The sequence below is a fragment of the Cyrtonyx montezumae genome, unplaced genomic scaffold (assembly GCF_038088225.1).
Source record: "Cyrtonyx montezumae isolate F1298 unplaced genomic scaffold, pur_monq_1.0 scaffold_8, whole genome shotgun sequence".
In the NCBI taxonomy this organism is placed as follows: domain Eukaryota; kingdom Metazoa; phylum Chordata; class Aves; order Galliformes; family Odontophoridae; genus Cyrtonyx; species Cyrtonyx montezumae.
In genome coordinates, this window is record NW_027072089.1 from 98,843,057 (window position 1) to 98,861,481 (window position 18,425).

The 18,425-nt window shown below is 40.6% G+C and overlaps 1 protein-coding gene across 1 annotated transcript in view; it reads right to left on the reverse strand.

Annotated features, from left to right (window-relative positions):
• Positions 1-253: 253 nt before the first annotated feature.
• The window catches only part of STAC (SH3 and cysteine rich domain), a 69,319-nt gene continuing 51,147 nt past the window's right edge, over positions 254-18,425 (reverse strand). The window contains exons 7-11 of the mRNA XM_065753386.1: positions 14,581-14,645; positions 13,543-13,631; positions 9,969-10,020; positions 9,734-9,871; positions 254-1,435 (exon numbers count right to left, since the gene is read on the reverse strand). Of these exons, the coding sequence (XP_065609458.1) occupies positions 1,337-1,435; positions 9,734-9,871; positions 9,969-10,020; positions 13,543-13,631; positions 14,581-14,645 (443 nt within the window). The 3' untranslated portion in view covers positions 254-1,336. The remainder of the gene's footprint in view (positions 1,436-9,733; positions 9,872-9,968; positions 10,021-13,542; positions 13,632-14,580; positions 14,646-18,425) is intronic.

Genomic DNA, 18,425 nt, shown 5'->3' on the forward strand with positions numbered 1-18,425 from the left:
ATAAGGCCCCCACTCTACAACAGGATTGGCACAGGCTGACATGTGTAAGTGGGTCAAAATCCACGAGTCCCACAGACTGCTCTCCATATCGTATACCCTAAACATATTTGAAAATGGAGTCTTACATGGACAAACCAAACCTGTTTGTTCAGTCACACTGGGACTGAGAAGGCTTATGGGAGGCTCATAGTTTTTTTTTATGCCAAGGAAGAATTCATGTGAATGTATTTGCTGATGAGACTGCAAAACTATTTTAGCAAATGAAGATGATGACTTTGGTGGGTGAACACAATGCTAAGACACTCAGTGCCTTACTGTCACGAATTCTGGATTTCAGTAGTCTTCACTTCTATGTGCAGTCTGTCCTTTCCTAGTGTTTTCAGTCTTGCAGGGGGTTAGCTAACTGTTTTATGTTTTTATAAATAGGATTAGCATATAAAATCTTTTAAGTGCAATAAACACAGAAAAAATACAAAACATTTCAAGCCTGCGGCTCTCTCCCAGCATTCCTCCTGTTTTCTGCCTCACCAGATAAGGGTGTAGGAAACACAGGTGGACACTTCCAAGAAGTCTCCTGAATCAGAGGGCAGGCCATTTTTGTGAGCTATGAGAGCAGTCATCACAGCTGGCACATGCTGAGAGCTTTTGTTCGTATACAGAGAAAACAAAGGACACACAAGGTTGCTACTCTTTCGTAAGGTAAGATTGCACAGAAAGAGAAAGCTGCTGACCTCCAGGGCACAGTGCACTTCTCAAATTGACGTTCACATGGTGACTCCAAACGCCTTTGATATGAGACTAACATCAGGAATAAACGCTTCAACTGGTTGGTAGATAAGGGGACAGAATTGTAGAACCACAGCCACACTTTACTACAGGCATAGGACTGTAGTACAAGGACAGTCTGACTGGTGTTTGTCCCTCCCCCCCAAACACACACCTCCAAAAAGAAAGCAGTCCAACAGTTTTCTAAGACACAAGAATGAGACTTGAGTTGAGTCCCTCAGAACAGCTGTCTGTTTCTATCAGGGCTGCAATAACCATCTTGCACCAGAAATCAGCCCAGTCTTCTTTTTCTTACCTTATTCCTATTAGTTTCCAAGGGCCTCTCATTTCCCTAGAGGTTTCTGACTATATTTTCTTTCAATCATTCCACTTTTCTTATTTCTTAGTGTTGCTGTGGCAGTCTAAATGTCTTTTTCTTCTTGTAGTTGCAGTTTTCCCACTGTTTCCCTGAACATCTGCAAGACAGCCCATCTGGGTTGACACAGTGTGAGATGAGGCAGACAGGCATTGCCAACAAAGGGCTCCTACTGCAGCAAGTGGGCTGTTGGAATCAGATGTTTTCTAAGACGTCTATGGGGACAAAGCCTTTCTTCTTCCCGCTGTATACTTTGATGAAGCCATCGTGTTCCTTTTCTGAAGTCACGCAAATCTGAATGCAAAGAAGGTACAAGAAAATAAAAATCTCTTTGCTATGATAAAGCGACAAATTATTGGAGGCTGTTTATCAGGTAGGCTGGTCACTGTGCTAGTTACTTCTACATGTATAAGAATCCTTTTCAGGCTCACTGCTTCGACAAGAAACTCATATGTTCAGAGCATTACCATTCCCCCTACCTCACTCAAGTGCCACATATGAATGGAAGAGATTAAAATCATTAGCACCACCATACAGAATCAAATATTTTGAAGCTTGAATTATGACTCCAGCCTACTGTAACGATCATGGTATAGTTGTCTGTGTATGAGAGATGTGGGTCATTCAGCTCATGAGCTACCAGGCTCCCTCAGCAGCTGATGAAAAACAATCAGTGTCAAGGTGGAACATTTGTAGCAGCTGATCTGAATGCAAGCATATTCTCTCCGGCATATTTAAAGAGCCTAGGTGCTTCTCAGGTGGGTAGTGGGTTTTGTTATTTCCTTAGTTCTCTTGTTTATTGGTGTCTATCTTGGATACCAAAGTATGACCTGAATACAGCTCTGTGAGTGTGTTTGCACAACACCTATGTCTAACAGAGGTAAGTGTGATGGAAACTGTATGGCCTTCATGATAGTTCAAGTGCTACTACATCATGTTAAGGATCTGCAATTCCTACAGACCTTTGTGAACTCACGTATTTCCATTTTAGGGCTCATCCTGAGACTGCTTTAGCAATGGATGAGCACTAATACTTTGAACTGGACACTTGAGTGCAGAGGCACAAGAATTAAGACTTTTTTTGTTTTCAGAAAATAGACAAGCAGAAGGTGTGAGCTTTCAGACCTCTTGACCTGACATTGTCTCCAGGCTCCAAAACAGTTCTTGAAGCTGTGTGAAGGAAATATATATATATGTGTGTGTGCATATATACATATATATATATTTCTTCTTATTCAATTACAGGAATATATATATATTTCCTATTATTCATTTACAGTTAAAAAACAGAAAACTGATGGTGCTATTGAGATCAACTCACTGGTTTCTCATGATGAAAGTGCCAGGTCTTTCTAGCCCTGTACCTGGATTAATACTCGCAAAGGTTCTGTCTGATGAGTGTTTACAGTGTTTAATTACAACAATTCAGATAGTGTGAAATGACCCCCAAATGGATAAAAATATTCCTGACTAAATGCATTTTAGCATGACTCTTACACATTGTATGATGACACCTAAGTACTATATCTCAACTGTGGGTAAGATTGTCCTCTTATGTAAAATTTACTAGCAGTACTGATGCTGCCAGTGGGAAATGAAAGGATATATGAAGGAGTTGTTTCATATTTGCCATCTCCAGTATTTGGAAATGGTCAGGTGTATTTCTGTAGCTGAAAATGAGGGTTTGGAAAACGTATGTGCTCATTAATACTCTAAGGCTACCTGCTTAATTCTATCTGAATTGCATTCCTGGGGCAGAATGACTGAGCACACCAACAGCGCTGACATCCAATTAAAACAAAATAATGTATTGTTGTTTGGGCAATTCACATGGAAAGAGTGGGAGAGGTCTGTAATTGATGCTATTTTTTGTCAGGTACTGTTGCAAAAGAGCCAAGCTAATTTTGTGTGATGAATCCCTAGCACAGTAGCAGCTCCCAGGCCAGTCGCATCATCATTTGAAGCAAAGATGTGTGAAACAGAGGTATACAGGAAGGTTCTTCTGACTATTGCAAGATGTTGGTTTGTCTTCTGAGAAAGACTATGAAGCTTTAGCAACTAGAGAGGAAGTCTGCAAGGAAGCTAAGGAAAAGTGAGCATAGCAGAGTGTTCAGAAGTAGGGAAGGGCATCTTGATTGAGAGATGCCCATTCTCAGTTCATCCCTGCATGGGAAAATAAGCTTTTGCAGGCTCTCTGTAATGGACCTGGCTAGTTAAGGGGAATGCCTGACTCCATCACTGTGCTACCCCCTAACTAAAAAAGTCTGACAGACCTCTTCCCTGATGTCTTGCACTGTCAGCAGAATGATTTGTGGACAAAAGAAAAATACAGAACTTTCTAAACAGAGGTTTCTCTTTATGTTTAGAGTGGAAAAAGGATGGCAGATCTGATCTTTTAAAAGTTTTTTCATTCTGCTGCTGCTATTCAGGCTCTCCCTGATATCAGTGGGAATGCTCTGCTACAGCAATAGCTTTAGATCTTCACTGGGTATGTGGAAAACAAGGCCTTTCTGCAAGATTTTCTCTCATTCTACATGTTAATACATTAATCAGCATGCACTCTCCCAAATTCCAGCTGAAATTCTCTCACACTAATACTCTAAGCCCTGCATATGCCAGCACCTGGATGGCAGAGGCTTTTCCTACTCTTTCCCAAGAAAGGGGATGTGTGAAGGGTAGGTTGAGTCTGGCCACGGTATGCCACACTTGACTAATCCAGCACAAGTCAGGAGGTCCCCAGGGCTGCAGCAGCTGCTGGAGCTTTGCACAGCTCCGGAGATGCTCCAGATTCTGCACTTTCAGGAAAGTGGGAACACAACCCCATTTTTGGCCATGTTTGTCCTCACTGCCTTTTGTGAGAGCTGCCAAGGGTTTCATCCACAAGTTCTAGCCTTGGGATCTGCCTTCTGGGTTTTTTAGGTAGGTGTAAATCAGGAGTGCATGGTGCTGTACAGTGTTTCAGGCTCCACCTGATGAATCAGCTGTTGAGGACTAGCCCTGGTGACAGCAAGTGTGGTGGCTGTGAAAGCACAACATGGCCAAGCTGCCATCACACGCTCACAGTTTGCTGCATCAAAATGGAAATGGCTTGAAATGACAGCTACTCAGGCTGGCATGTTTTGGGGGCAAGGTGGCTGAGCAGCTATTCCTCTATGAACTTGGCAGCAACACAAATCGAGACAGTGTGTTTCCTTTTTTATTTAGAAAAGAAACTGCCCTGGCTCAAGAGATTATTAATAGAGTAAGCCATGGGATAAGCAATCACATCTCAGGCTATTTCTCAGTCATCAAGTAATCTTCAGAAATAACTGAAAGTGGGATCTAGTATTATAAAGTCGCTTTCTCATTCTTTCATTTCATTTTTCTAAAAAACTCAAACAAAAAACAAACATACAGCAAAAATAAACAACTGGTCAGATCCTGATTGATGTCTGAACTTGTCAACATCTGCCCTCAGGATTTCTTTATCCATCAGCCCACAGCAGGGGAGACACCAGCAATCAGAAGATGATCCTTCAAGCTGCCCTCAGAACTCTCCTGTGCTTCTAAGTCCTGTGGCAAACTCTATTTGTCCCAGAGTAACTTTGAACTTGCTCTAGTTTTCTGTAGCTGTCATTTGCTTATCTTCTCTCTTTCACATATTTAACCTGTCTGTCAGCAACAGACTAGTTTTGATGAGACAGGAATTTGCTTATGAGGACAGCACAGCTTCAAGAGCTCTGGAGACAGTGCCAGGTCAAGAGGTCTGAAAGCTCATGCCTTCTGCTTGCCTCTAGAAATGACAGCACAGGGACACGATGAGTTTCCACATCTGCTTCTGTCTGTGCATTGTAATTTTTGCCTAAAAGCGAGCTCTGTGGATGAAAATGGTAGGTAACTCAGTTTTTGTGCTGATTTGGCTATAGTGCGAAGTATGATGACAGGTTTTCTATCAGATGCTTTACACGCTTTTGGACCAAGAACACCAGTTTGTTTTTTTTGTGTGACATTTGTTCAGGGGTTTAAGGATGACCTGGATACATAATGTGCTGCACTCAGGTTCTAGACTCATGCAGTACTTGTGTGCCACTCATTGTCTCTGAATGAATGTCCCAGTGGAACAAGACAAGCATCAGTGCAAAAGTGAGATAGTTGGAGAGAAAGACCCTTTTCCACTCAAGCCTAGACGTGAAGAGTAGCATCTATTGCAGGAGAGTACCAGTAAAACTTCAGCATTGCATTCTGATCTGGGTTTGCAGTGCAGCTGATTTTCAAAGGCAGCCAAGTCATGCTTTAAGAAGTTCAGCTCCTTCTGGAGTACCTCAGAATAAAATATGTGGGGACCTAATGTGACTCTCAGGCAGCAAGGCGAAAAGCCAGACACCAATAAAACATATGAACTAATGAGAAGATTTGAGGCAGACAATCCCCTGGGACTGGAGACCTGGGCTGCAGTCCTGTCCTGCTGAGTCCAGCTTCCAGAGTGAGAGACTGTGTCTGGGTCAAAGTTCATTTCTAGGCTCCTCTCAGGTGGTAGAATCAGACCAGTACGCAACTGCTGTTATCAAGTCACTCCTTCTGAAATGTGGGCAACTGGGTATTAGGGGGATGGATGTCTTAGGGATAGCAAGACTGACAGCTCTAGCTTGGAGGCTGCAGCCATCACAGCTGTGGGCTTTTTTGCAGTCACTGTGGAACCTGGATGGGAGATGCTTCCTGAAACAGGGCTAGTTTACATCAGTGACATTTATAGAACACATCCATTGCAATATGGATATGTTGTACTGACCTTTATGTAATCTTACAATCCACATTTGGACGAGGCAGAGAGCTTCTGATTGCTAACCTTGTTACAGATGTCATGGTTTGAGGTCGTTTCTGTTTCACAAGATCACTTGTGCAATTAAAAATCAATTGTGTTATTTAATCACAAAGAGCTCAGTCCTAGTGTGGTTTACATTTGTGTTCTTGTAGATGTCAGAGGGGCTACCAGTAAAGGGTGTGGGCAGGGTTTTCTTAAAGAGGGCATTTCCTTTATTTAAGTAGTATACTAGAAGAGGAGAACCAACAGACATTCAAACAATTGAACGTTATGTCTTCTTTAAAAACAAGGATGACAAAAAATGTGAAAAGCATTTTAAATACTGACTCTTTTTGTGAAAAGAGGTCAGACCAGAGCCAGTAATTATGTAGAGAAGCATTTGCACAACATGTGGCAATGAATTCAGATAGACTACAGCAGAAGTTAGAGGCTGGAGAAAACTGCATATATCCAAGTGATGCTACAACTATGGCTAGAAATTATGCAGACAATATTGAGTGTGAGAAAGCTTAAAACTGGAAAACCACGCAAAGTGACTGGCTGTGTTTCCCTTGTTAGGAAGCCTGCTTTACTGATGTCAGGGGCTACGTCTGCCTTTCTCCTGCACACATCTGATTGAGCCCTGCAGTGCCCAGTCACTTCCTACTCTGGTTTCAGGAACGGTCAGCGTGCCCAAGATGCTGCTGCCTCTGAAGCAGTACACTTGAGTGTACTTCAGAATGTACTGAAGTACATTCCCAGGCTAAGTTTCATATTTCATAATGATTTCTTTTCTTCTTATTTTGAAAAAACCTTTGTGAAAATAAATGCATTCATATTGCTTAAGACGTGCAAATGTGCTGCTTTATTTTTCCTTTGTTCTTCTCCCTGAGTACTGGCCTTGCCAGAAAGGTCTGCATGAGGCTGAAACCCCAACATTCTATTCACAGGTCATGATAACAACAAATGATTCCAGAGAATCGTCCCTGCAGGATTTCCCCCAGTGAATTAACACGATAAAATGAAGATAATCTGCTGTACTAAAGTTAAAAGAATTTATTAGACCTGATAATGAGTTTTTCTAGCTAAAGTGAGACTTGATAGGAATTGGTAGCAATGAATAATTTCTCCTCCTTGCTAATCTAAAAGAAGCCAGTGCTTTGCATGTAGGATATATATATTGTGCTCACAGGACTCTGGATGCTGTGAGATAGCTAAAATGGCTGCTTAAATCCCACAGAAATCCTCAAGTGGAATGTAAAAAAGAATGAATTCTGCAAAACATTTTCCTGAAGTCCTGCTCATTCAGATGATTTTCTTTTTCTTTTCATGTCCTCCCTTTTGTTTAACTCTCTCAATGGGAGAAATAAACACTAGGGAATAAAGGACAGAAGATAAGAGCAATACCTGAGGAAGGAAGGAAAATTCAACTTGAAAAATTCAAATTTCCGAAGTAAAAAATTCCTGGTAACAATTACAAATTTTTTACATCAAGAATTGTTGTTCCTCAGGAAAGAAATAATTTTTCTGCTTAAAAAAAAAAAAAAAAAAGGATGATGAATGGTGCCCTTGAGGAGATGATCTCTGAGGCAGGCACACGTCCTGTGGTCTGGTCTGGCTCTGGGAGTCCCTGTGCCCTTGGCCCTATGCTGCTACCACATGCTGGCCCTGTGCAGGTTGTCAGTTCTCATGGGGACTGTCATGGGGGAATCAGCCCCTGTTTGGGACTACTGGGGGAAGCAGATGAGTTTCTGGAACTTGTTCCACCTCAGTATTATTCAAAATGGCCTTGAATTTCCTTTATCATCTCCTTTTAAGATAATTTGTGTGAGGATGGAACACGCTCTCACCACCCTGCACTCATGTGCTGATTCATCCTTGTCTCTGCTCCCCTGCTTTAATCAGATTTTTATTTCTCTTTCTTCCCATGAAAACTCTCCCACATGGAGCAAGGGCCCAACAGTACTCACATTTAACTTCAGCACTTTTGCATTTAAGATAGCTAGAGCCAAATAAGTCTGCTAAAGAAAAAAAAAAAGAAAATAAAACAAAGGCAAAGAAAAGAGGGGATAGACAAATAGGACGGCTTCATCATCCCATTTTTACCACCTGCCCTACCACAGACAACGCTGTGCTCCTGACTGTGAGCTCTCTTGTAAGCCTATTATGAACTAGGGACAATAGGAAGCCCTTGTGCTCAGATGAAGCTGCCAGACCTGTGCACTTAAAAACTGTAGTCTTGTGAGAAATGAGGCAAGAAACCATGCCCTCACTGTCTGCAGGAGCAGCCACACTGACAGGGAGGATATGGTGTGCCTGCTGACAAGAAAGGAATCAGACTGCCACGCCTCCTTTGTGCTGGCAAGCAAATCTCTGCACTTCTATTTCCTAGAGCTTCTGCACTGTTAATCCTAGAGCAAGCTCCAGTTTGGCTTTGGTAATCATCTCCTCCCTGTGTGCACAATTATCAATAGTAAAAAGAAGAGCTAGGTTAAAAAAAAAAAAAAATTAGGCACCTTATTTCTTTTTAGCAACTTCAGGGATCCCAAGCATACTAAAAGTGCACAGGGCAATTAAAATATATTCTTATTACTGCATTACTATTCCTCCCTTAAAAAGCTGCATATAGCCAAGGACTGTCGGCAACAGTACATTATGCTGTGCCACAAGGCAGCAGCAAAGGTACGAGTTAACCTTACCCACTGCTGGAGTGAAGTATTAGAAGTTCTGCATGGAAAATGTGTAGTCCTGGAGTCTACCCTAATGCTGACTTCTGCTCCACTTTGCTAAAATCAATGGCTTTCCAGGCACTGTAAGACAAACACCTCCTGGTGACATGATATAAACTGCCAACGGAAAGGAAAGTGGAACAAAACTGGGCTTCACAAACACAGTGATTGAAAGCCAGCTGCCTATTTTGTCCAGGGTTTTGCGAACTCCGTCTGTGGGCAGCCATCCTCTATCTACATGACCCTAATGCCACAAACCTTACTGTCCTTAATGCAAGTTTTGAGCCAAATTCTTCCCTCACTTTACCCTAGCGAACATTTATAGCAGCATTATTGGAAAGTCTGATAAAAATTCAGTTTAAAAGTGTACTTAAAATCAGATCAAAGGCATACTGTATAATAGTGGCTGTGGCTTCCACCTTGTGAGCCCACCTGAATAACCTAAGGTAGAAAAAACTGCTAAAAATATGCCAGGTGAATGGACTCTGTGAATCTTCTGTATGTGGTACACTAGAACTCCCACTTGCTGCTTAAATTATTACTTGTAGAAAGGATGTGTAAAAGTGGTGTCACAAGCTATTAATGACTAAAGATATTTTACAACCAGTGAATAAGGGATAAATGTAAGATGTACAGTTTTTTCAGTGATGTCTTAGCTCTGCTCCTGCTGAAGCTGAAACAATGTCCTGCATTAAATGTTTAGGTAATTTAAGGTCTGGGAAGGGATACTCTATTTTATTAGATCAGCTCTTCTAGTGTGGAGAAAAGCAGACCGTGTGTTAGGCACTCAAGGTCTACCCCTACAACTCTATTTTCCAAGCTGTTGCTCTGAGATCTGCATGTGACATAAGTTATCTTTATAAACTTCTTTAAGTCTGAAAATGTAGGCCACAATAAACAGGGAAAATGTGTTAACTAGTTAGCAGATTATTACATTAATGGTAAACCTTGAAAAAATAGCTGAACTGCAGTGAACAGCATCTGTTTGTGTCCATTTTGTACCTCCCCTCTGGTTAAATCAGTTTGATTGTTGGATGCCCAAGTCTGGTGGGAATTCAGCCCAGTAGGTCTCCCTGCATTTACCTGGTTCTCTTTCAGAGTTATCTGCCCTTGCTCCTTGCAGCCAATGAACGTCCTGATACATCTGTAAATCCTCTCATCATGTTGCACTCTTTGAACAAAGTTAGCAGGAAAAAATCCAGTTCTGTCGTCGATTTTCCCCTGTGGAGAAAACATATCGATGGAAGAAAGTTGTTAACACCAGTAGCTTTAATACAAGTTCAGTACTGAAAATACATGCAAAATAATTAGCACATACCTTCCACCAGTCTTCATTGGAATCTTCCAGAAGAGTGATCATGTCCCCTGGCCTGTAATTAGAAGAAAAGTGGATTAGGATGACTCTTAATAGCTATGCTGCATCAGCTCCCAGAATTGCCTTCTAATAGGAAGGTGGCCCTTCCTTGGTCATTTTATCTGAGCCATTTACTGCAGGTAGACTCAATGAGGCAGCAAGGTTTTCTTAAATAATATAACACAGGAAGATAATTGCTCTATATTGAGGCTAGATCTTTATTGTGAGACAACACCTTCTGTGAACTGGAATTTCTGCTTCCTGTTTAATAAGGAACTGTTTAAAATGCAGTCCCTATTTGTTACAGGCATTATCTTGTTACTTCAAGATATTTTGCATTGTTGGGACACACTTCTTTATCATCTGTGTTTTCAAGCTGTGATTGCAGACGGAAGGCAGCAGGAAAATGGTTCTATTTAACTGACAAAGGCAATTAGTCAGCAGGGATATAATTCTGCCCAGGAATGTCTTTTCTTTTTTTTTGAATGGGACATATTTACCTCTGTAATGCACAGTGCAGGGTTGTAATTGCTAAGTATCAGCATCCAGCTGACTAGTTCCAAAGCAGAGAATAATTTGGCTGGAAATGCTAATAGTGAAACATACCGAGCTGATTTTGTACAGGTAGTTGAATGGTTATTTGACTTTGTTCCCCCATTGTTGGCACTTCATCACTGTTGTTGCGTAATTATAATAGCACTGTGTTGTAGAACGTAAGTGGCAGCCCATTTGCAAATGGATTAACCTCAGAAATCTGTCTGCTTGATAAGAGGCATCTCTTTGATCTCAGTAAAATTAATGGTTGACCCCTAATTATTTAGCTTTCCTTGCATATCATGTCAGTCTCCTTTTATCACTGAGCTATCAGCACAAGAGCCTGACAACACATTGGGAACATATAATAAAAAGAGAATTTAATGGGCTCTGGCAGAACACACGTAGAAGATATGCATTGTCCAGTTGGAGGGCTTCTTTTGTCTACTTGCCCAACAGTTATCACTACTGCTGACAAATGTAGAAACAGGAATTTAGTCTTTCCTCTAACACGGTGAGGTTTGAACCTGTATTTTTAGGTTTCAAAGGTGCTATCAAGGAAATTGAGTAGGATTTTCCCTCCTTGGAAAACTGTTCCATTGTGTTTGGAATACTTGAATGTTCTTGCAGTGAGAAAGGAAGCTAAAGTAAAAGGATGACTTTGTACCCTCATGGTAAAAGATTTCTTTCATAGGAAGGGACATCTGAGTCCAGTTAATATTTAATATAAGATACTTGGGTTTTGAAGGAGCCCAACGTGTCACTTCAAAGTGAACAAGCTGTAATATTAGTGGCACCCTGACACCGAAAGGAGGAACATCTTTAACATGAAAGATTAAGGGAAATCTATCTTCTAAACAGCTTCCAGTCTGGTGACTAGAAAAAAAACTTAGAAGAAAATAAATTTCAGGTTATCAGAGGAAGAAGGTAACTGAACCTAAAGTCTTCTACATCAGTGGATGTACTGAGATTTTACATGCAAGACCTGCAAATCTAGCTGATATTTTTTAGTGCAGGGAGAACATAGATGTCTCTAATCTCCCAAAAGGATTCATTAACAGAAATCCAAGGTGAACCTATATTACTTTTCCTGCCTTAGACTTCAGGCTGCAAAACCCCTGATAGGGGGCATCCTGCTTGATGTTTACTGCTTGTTGAAATGGCTCTCTGGTCTTACCCTATTTTTTTTCTCTGCATTGCAGCCCCAGACATGTACTCTGCTTTACACCAGTGCTCTGTATTTCAGTGGTGCCAAGACAGATGCTTATCAATGCAGTATCTGAAACCCAGAGTGCTTTTCTCCAGAAATTGCTTTAGGCATTGTAAGATATGGTCATCTCTTAGAATAAGCTTGTTACTGGAACTTGTCACTGAAGCCAGAGCTCTAGCAAACAAGGCTGACCACTTCTGCTGCTGAAGAAGAAATCAAAGTTGTGTCAAACACTAATTGCTGCTGAAATCAGCAATCTGCTATCTATTGCATGCCCTCAGATCTGAGCTGAGATCTCCAGAAATCTCCCTTAAGTCTTCCGTCCAGCTCACCTCCTTTCTCTGCTAGTTCTCTTCTTTCTGTTAGGATGATTAGTGTACAGCTGATCCCTGTCTTGGGTTCCCAGGACAGCATGTGTAAAGCCTTGACAATACTGCTGTGCTAAAGCCATCTCCAGAAACTCAACTTTATTGAATGAAAATTCATCCAAATGACCTTAATCCTGCCCTGAAGACACTGAAGTGCATTGCTAGCTATTTGGCATCACTTTTGAAACTGTGTTAATCCACGTATTACTAAATTTCTTGCCATGATGACGCTATAATAATGTGACAATACAATAGTGACACCATTCCAAAATCTGGCTTGTGTCTCCATGGAAAGAGCCTGTCAGTAACAACTGACAAGGTTGTAGGCTGTAGGTTGCTTTGGCCTTCCATAGGAAGGACAGGGGAATTTTGGAGGATGAGGTATTTTCTGTTTTTTCTGTGTCTGGATGAGGAAGCCAGTGTAGGTGTGTCTCAAGAGTTCCTCGCTCAACTGCTCAAGCTGAAATATGCCCATAAATGATCAGGATACAAAGTGGGATCCCTCAAGCAGAATGTCTGGAAAGTAGCACTAAAGGTCACCATACCCTGTGGTTATTTTTGAAGAGCTGCCATGTCTAAAATAATGATCCGAAAATGCTAGCAAAACAGAATGGTAGGGAAACTTGTCATTTCTGTCTTATATCCCACCCATTCTTTCCAGAGCAATGAGAAGGTGCAGCTGGGAACACCAAAAAGGAGATGCTAACAATGGAGGCATTTCTCTTGCAATTCCTTAAATTTTGTGTCAAGTGCATGATTATTATCATGTAGAGAATGTCTTGGAGAGAACTGGCACATTTAAAGTCAACAGCTGTAGCAAGGCCCTGCAAAATGTGAACGGCATGAGTCAAGCCTATTGCACTCAAAGAAAAGATGCCCTTATACTTCAGTGGGTTTGGATTAGACCCTGCAATGCTAGCAACTGATGCAGAACCGTGGCAGGAAGTGTTAAAAACTAATAATTAACAAGTCCAGTTTGCAAAACTCAGAATGTACCTTTCTAGTGTGGAAAAAATGCCATCCAGCAGCTGGATATCATTCTTTTTTCTCGTACATAATCTGAATGGGAGGGAAAAATCAAACAGGACTAGCAAAATGTTCAGCATTAGTATGACAGCTGGTGAGGGATTCCTAGTTGAAAATTTATGTTGGAAAATAACAAAGCAACTGAAAACTGAATACTTTCTAGTGGAAAGCCCTCTTGCTCCTAGAATTACCTAAGTGTCTTAATCCTTTTATCTGTTGTGTCCTTGCCAAAAAAAGGTCACTGTTTCTATAAGAACAGTTTTGAATCCACAAGTATTTTTATTAAAAAATGTCTAGAAAACATGTCAAATCTTTTTTCCCTCCCCTTCAAGTCATATATAGCAATATGAGCCTTAGTTTGCATGCATTAAATCAACTAAGAAATATTCTGGGGCTTTACCTCATCTCCAAATCTTCATTTTCTTGTGGTACAAATTTGTACAAGGCAACATAGGTGTTCATTTGTAACGTGCTTTTATAAAATGGTCCCTTTAAGAAAGAAAAAAAAAAAAGATAAGAGAAGATGTAAATATGTCTGTCAGAGTTTTAGAAATGAGGTGTAACATATGGTCCCATATCTGTAGCTTATTGACATTGGAAAACCCAGGAATTTTGTTCACTTTGTTACAGTGAGGAAACAAAGTCTGTTCTTCCAAGAGATGAGCCAGAATCTCATTGCTTTCACATCTTGGAGTACTATTGCCCAGATACAACGTGAGTGACTAAGGTAGCAAATGTCTTCACAGAGAAGTATGAATCCTTGAATCCCAAGATCAATTTTCTGGCAGAAATCTGAACAGTGTTTTTTGGCTGAGCCCATACAAGCACACTTGCCTTTTGCTCCTTAACAGATGAATGTTGCAAGCCCAGCAGTGTACTTCTGGCATTATAAAATGTGTCTAATATACAGGACTCATTATGGATGAACTCAACGTTTACAGTCAAGAAGTCCAAAGAATAGAGAGGAAAAAATACTTTTCTAACAGAAAGTTATTTGTACTAGGTTTAGTGCAGAGAAGACTGGCTATTCTTTTCCCTCTCCTCAACTGAAAATCTGCAGGAAAAAACAAACAAACCTTAACCAAATCCCAGGTAATTTTCCAAATTGCATCAGTTCTGTGATTTTTATGTTACTGCTATTCTGTTGTAATGACATGGCTTCCACACTGGATATTTTGTGTTCATAACATCAAATTACAATAAGCATAGGAACATAAAAAAGTCCATTATGGGTCAACCAATGAGCCATCCAGTCCTGTATATTGCTTCCAAACATTGCCAAGGGCCCAGAAATTGAACAATTATGCAACAGACAGGTAATGTTTGCCCCAGATAGTGCCCCCAGTGGTCCCACTATGATTTAACAGCTAAAGGTTTTCCCCAGTCTTATACATGTCTTCCCATCCTCACTGCATTCTCAGAAATTTTTTACCCTTACCGGGGAATGTATACTTTTTGGTTCTTCTCCAAAGTGTTCTGTGCCGTTTTCAGAATATGTAAACACTGGAATAAAGCAAACACATGACATTTTAGAATAGGTTAAGGCTCTTCACTTCAGCATGGTCAGCTTAGTTTTGTTATACTCTTCCCCCTTACTTTCTTTGATCCCTTGTTGCCTCTGAACCTTTTTACCCCCTCAACAAAACCAGGTATTCCACTGAACTTGGCTCATGGCTCAAAACTATTTCCATCCTGAAGAGTTTACTAAATAACTGATTTTGATCAGATGACTACATAGTTACAGCAAAGAACTTAAGTCTTGCAATTGCACTACTATTTAAAGTCCTGAAGCCTTTTCTTCACATTTGGTGCTCTGTTTTCATGTTTAGGACCAGAAGAATTTCCATTTGAAAACAACTGCAAAACCATCAGGTTGTATGTAAACATTATTGAGAGAATTTTGCAGCCTTGACCCCTTCTTCTCTTCCTGAATCCACTACATGTTTGGTGGACTTCTTTTCGCTTTCTCTACAGCAACCTCTGCCTCTCTACTGGCTCTGCCCTCCCTCTCCATCTGATCTCATAGGAATACTAGAAACTTTAAAGACAAGATGGGTTGTCTAAGACACAGGCCTGTATGTTTGAAAATGTGTTTCTAAGTTACTAAATCAGAAACTCATCTAATAAAACAAGAATCACAGCTTATAATCGACCCAATTAGTACTAATCAGTCACTTTCTATTCATAATTGCTTTGCAACGTGACAGATATCTGTCCTCAGTCATCTCCCTAGAAAGACCACACTAGCTTTATTCAATTGATTGAATCCCCTTTTACATTTTAACAATTGCTTGGTGTTTTATGCTTCTGAAAAAGTCTGAATATGATTTTAATATCTGGAGTCATTTAGCAGCTAGAACCATCAGTGTCTCCTCCATCCATTTACCTCTGCAGCTGTTTTAAGCAGAAGCTGGGTTTTGCAGTCTCTAACAAGAATTTGGAAATCTCCAAAACAGTAGTAAGTAGAAGGATGATTGTTGGATTGTATTTTCTTTATATTTCTCTGTGATACGGTTTCATGTATTCAGAGAAAAGAAGAGGGCAGGGAATCACTAAATGTCTGAATTCCCTTCTCTCTCTGCTTTTCCACATTCTCATCTTTCTTCCAAGAAACTGTTACTGTGGCTATTTTAGATTGACAATGACAACCAGGCAAAGTTTTTGAAGGGGTTTCATGAGTTAAATAGTAAGGCTCCTTGAGAATAGGCAGTTGTACTTACATCTTGAAAAAATGTACTGTTTTTCTTGTAAAGGAGGTGATAGATAAAATGAATAGACACACCATAAGTGAGAAAGATTTCCTACAAAGGGACACACAGCCATATGCATGCAAAACCACATATGCTCTAATAAAACGTAAGACAATTTTAAAGTCATGAAGTCTAATGTGTGAATATGAAGTCTGTATATGAGTTGACGCTTGTGGCATTTAGTCTGAAAACTGCCCCAGATTGTCTCCAGGTGGTTTGATTGTGGCTGACCTGGAGGCCTCACTGTGCGGTCTTCACCAAGACCTGTGGTAGAGGGACACTGACTCTGCACACTGTCACCAGCACCAGAAGGGAAAACTTGAAGAAAAAAAGCACTTTGCAGTATTCTCTAGCATAGGGATATGCCTATAACTGGCATCTGTGTAGAGAGGTCCTACTGGAACTGGATGCAATACTCCAGGTGAGGTCTCATGCTTCTCTTGATGTAACCCATTGTCCTTTGGGGCTGCACGAGCACGCTGCCAGCTCATGTTGAATCTGTCATCAATTGACACTCCCAAATTCTTCTCCTCAGGGCTGTTCTCAAGCCATTCTCCACCCAACTTGTATACGTGTTTGGGATTTCCCTGATGCAGATGCAGGACCTTGCACGTGGCCGTGTCGAACTTCATGAGGTTGGCATGTGATACACATATCCTTGTGAATGCACAGACATGCTCACCAAAACTGGCTTTGCGAAGTGAGGGTCCCACATTTGCTGAAATCCTTGTTGATAACAGGATTGTACATACTTAAAATACAATTTGGCCTGGGGGGCTTCCGATACAGATGGCAATTCGCAGCAGCGAAGAAGTATGATTGACTTAGAGGAGGCTTAAGGGCTGGTGATTAGGTATGTCATCTTAGAACTGAAAACCAGCAAGGTTTTCCGGATAGTCTGTGTGCCAGGGCCTGAAATTAACCATCATCCCCTGAAGTTCCTGTCATATACCTATAGGACTGATTCCATGTACTGAGTTCTTTCTGTTTCTTCTCATTAAACAGAGGCTCAAATGTGCATGTTCCTAAAATCTTGTTTGCAGAATTAAGATTTGTTTTTTTTTGGAACAAAAATAACTGTAATGAACCTGATTCATCAAGGTACTAATGTGGAACTGCCTGCTAAAGAGGCAGTGGACAACAGAGGAAAAAAGAACGGTGAATCACCCTGCAGCAACATTTTGAATTTACTTTGTTAAATTTTTAATCTATGTTTAGTTCATGGTCTCTGGGTATTTCTAGGAGGCACTGGAGTCCGAAAGCCATACAGCTCTGTTGTTCATGTCTCTACAAAACATAAATCCATCTCCTTTCATATTTGCTTGCCCTAGCAGCAAAGGAGAAAAAATAAATAAATAAAAAAACAGAAAAAGCCAGAGATTTTGACAGTCTGAAAAGTCTGAAAAGGATTTTACCATTTCCACAGCTTGTGCAAACAGTGAGGGCAGTTTATTAAAAATCTACCAAGGGGAAATTTTTGGAGTGACTGATGCATAATTTATGGTGTGAGCCTCTGAAGGATGGATTGTAAAAAGCCAGTGCTGATCAAAGGAATCGTTAATGTGCCGCGGAAGTTATTTGGAGGTTTGACACATGCTGGGTTTTTAAACTAATCTCTTTGAGTAAGTTCCTTGATTGCCTCTTAGTGCATTCAGAGAAGGCAGATCTCACAGCAAAAAAGTTTCTTTTGGTTTCAGAAATTAAACTGCTGTTCGACAATGAAAAAAAGTTATCAGGAAACTCAGACAAGGCCAAATTAATCTCAGGTGGGCAGGATTTAAAAATGGGAAGTAGGCTTAATTCTTTATCTTCAGCCAAGTCAGATCAACACACACTGGTGAGATGGAAAAGCTAAATAAATTGTCAGGAGAAAAGATAACATTGATGGGATGTTCACAAAATGAAAGGGAGAAAATGACTGAACACAGTGAGGAGAAGTGATAGAAACACTTGGAAAGAAAGGAATAAGATGGAGACAGCATGAAAGTGCAATGAACAGCTAAACCTGGCATCTCACCCACATTAATTGTCATCTGTATGGAAGGAGCACAAGGAAAAAGCTATGCTCCTTGTGATTTGCTTTTGTCATGTCCATCTCATGTGAAATTTACCAAAGTAGCCTTGTGCTAGAGAAGTCACTGATGTTTTGGGCCTGAAGTTTTACTAAAAATGCTCCAACCCACTTTGTACTTATTGCTTCTCTTGCCACGACTGAATTCAAAAGGAAGGTCATGTACACCATCCCACAGTAGCTGAGATTTCATCACTCAGCTCTGGTCTTAAAAATCCTATCATGCCAATGCTGTAGAAGCACTACTCTCTGAAAAGCAGACAAAGGAGCTGGCTATTAATAAGATGAGGGCACATTCTGTAGCTGTACTGAGAAGTTGCAATTATAATCAGGATTCATTGTGATGTATATTTTACAGACATATGGATACTATATGATTCATTTCCTATACCAAAGAGATTATGGTATATAGAGGCATGTAGACAAGTCAGATATACGGAAAGAGAAAAAAAAGTCTTATTT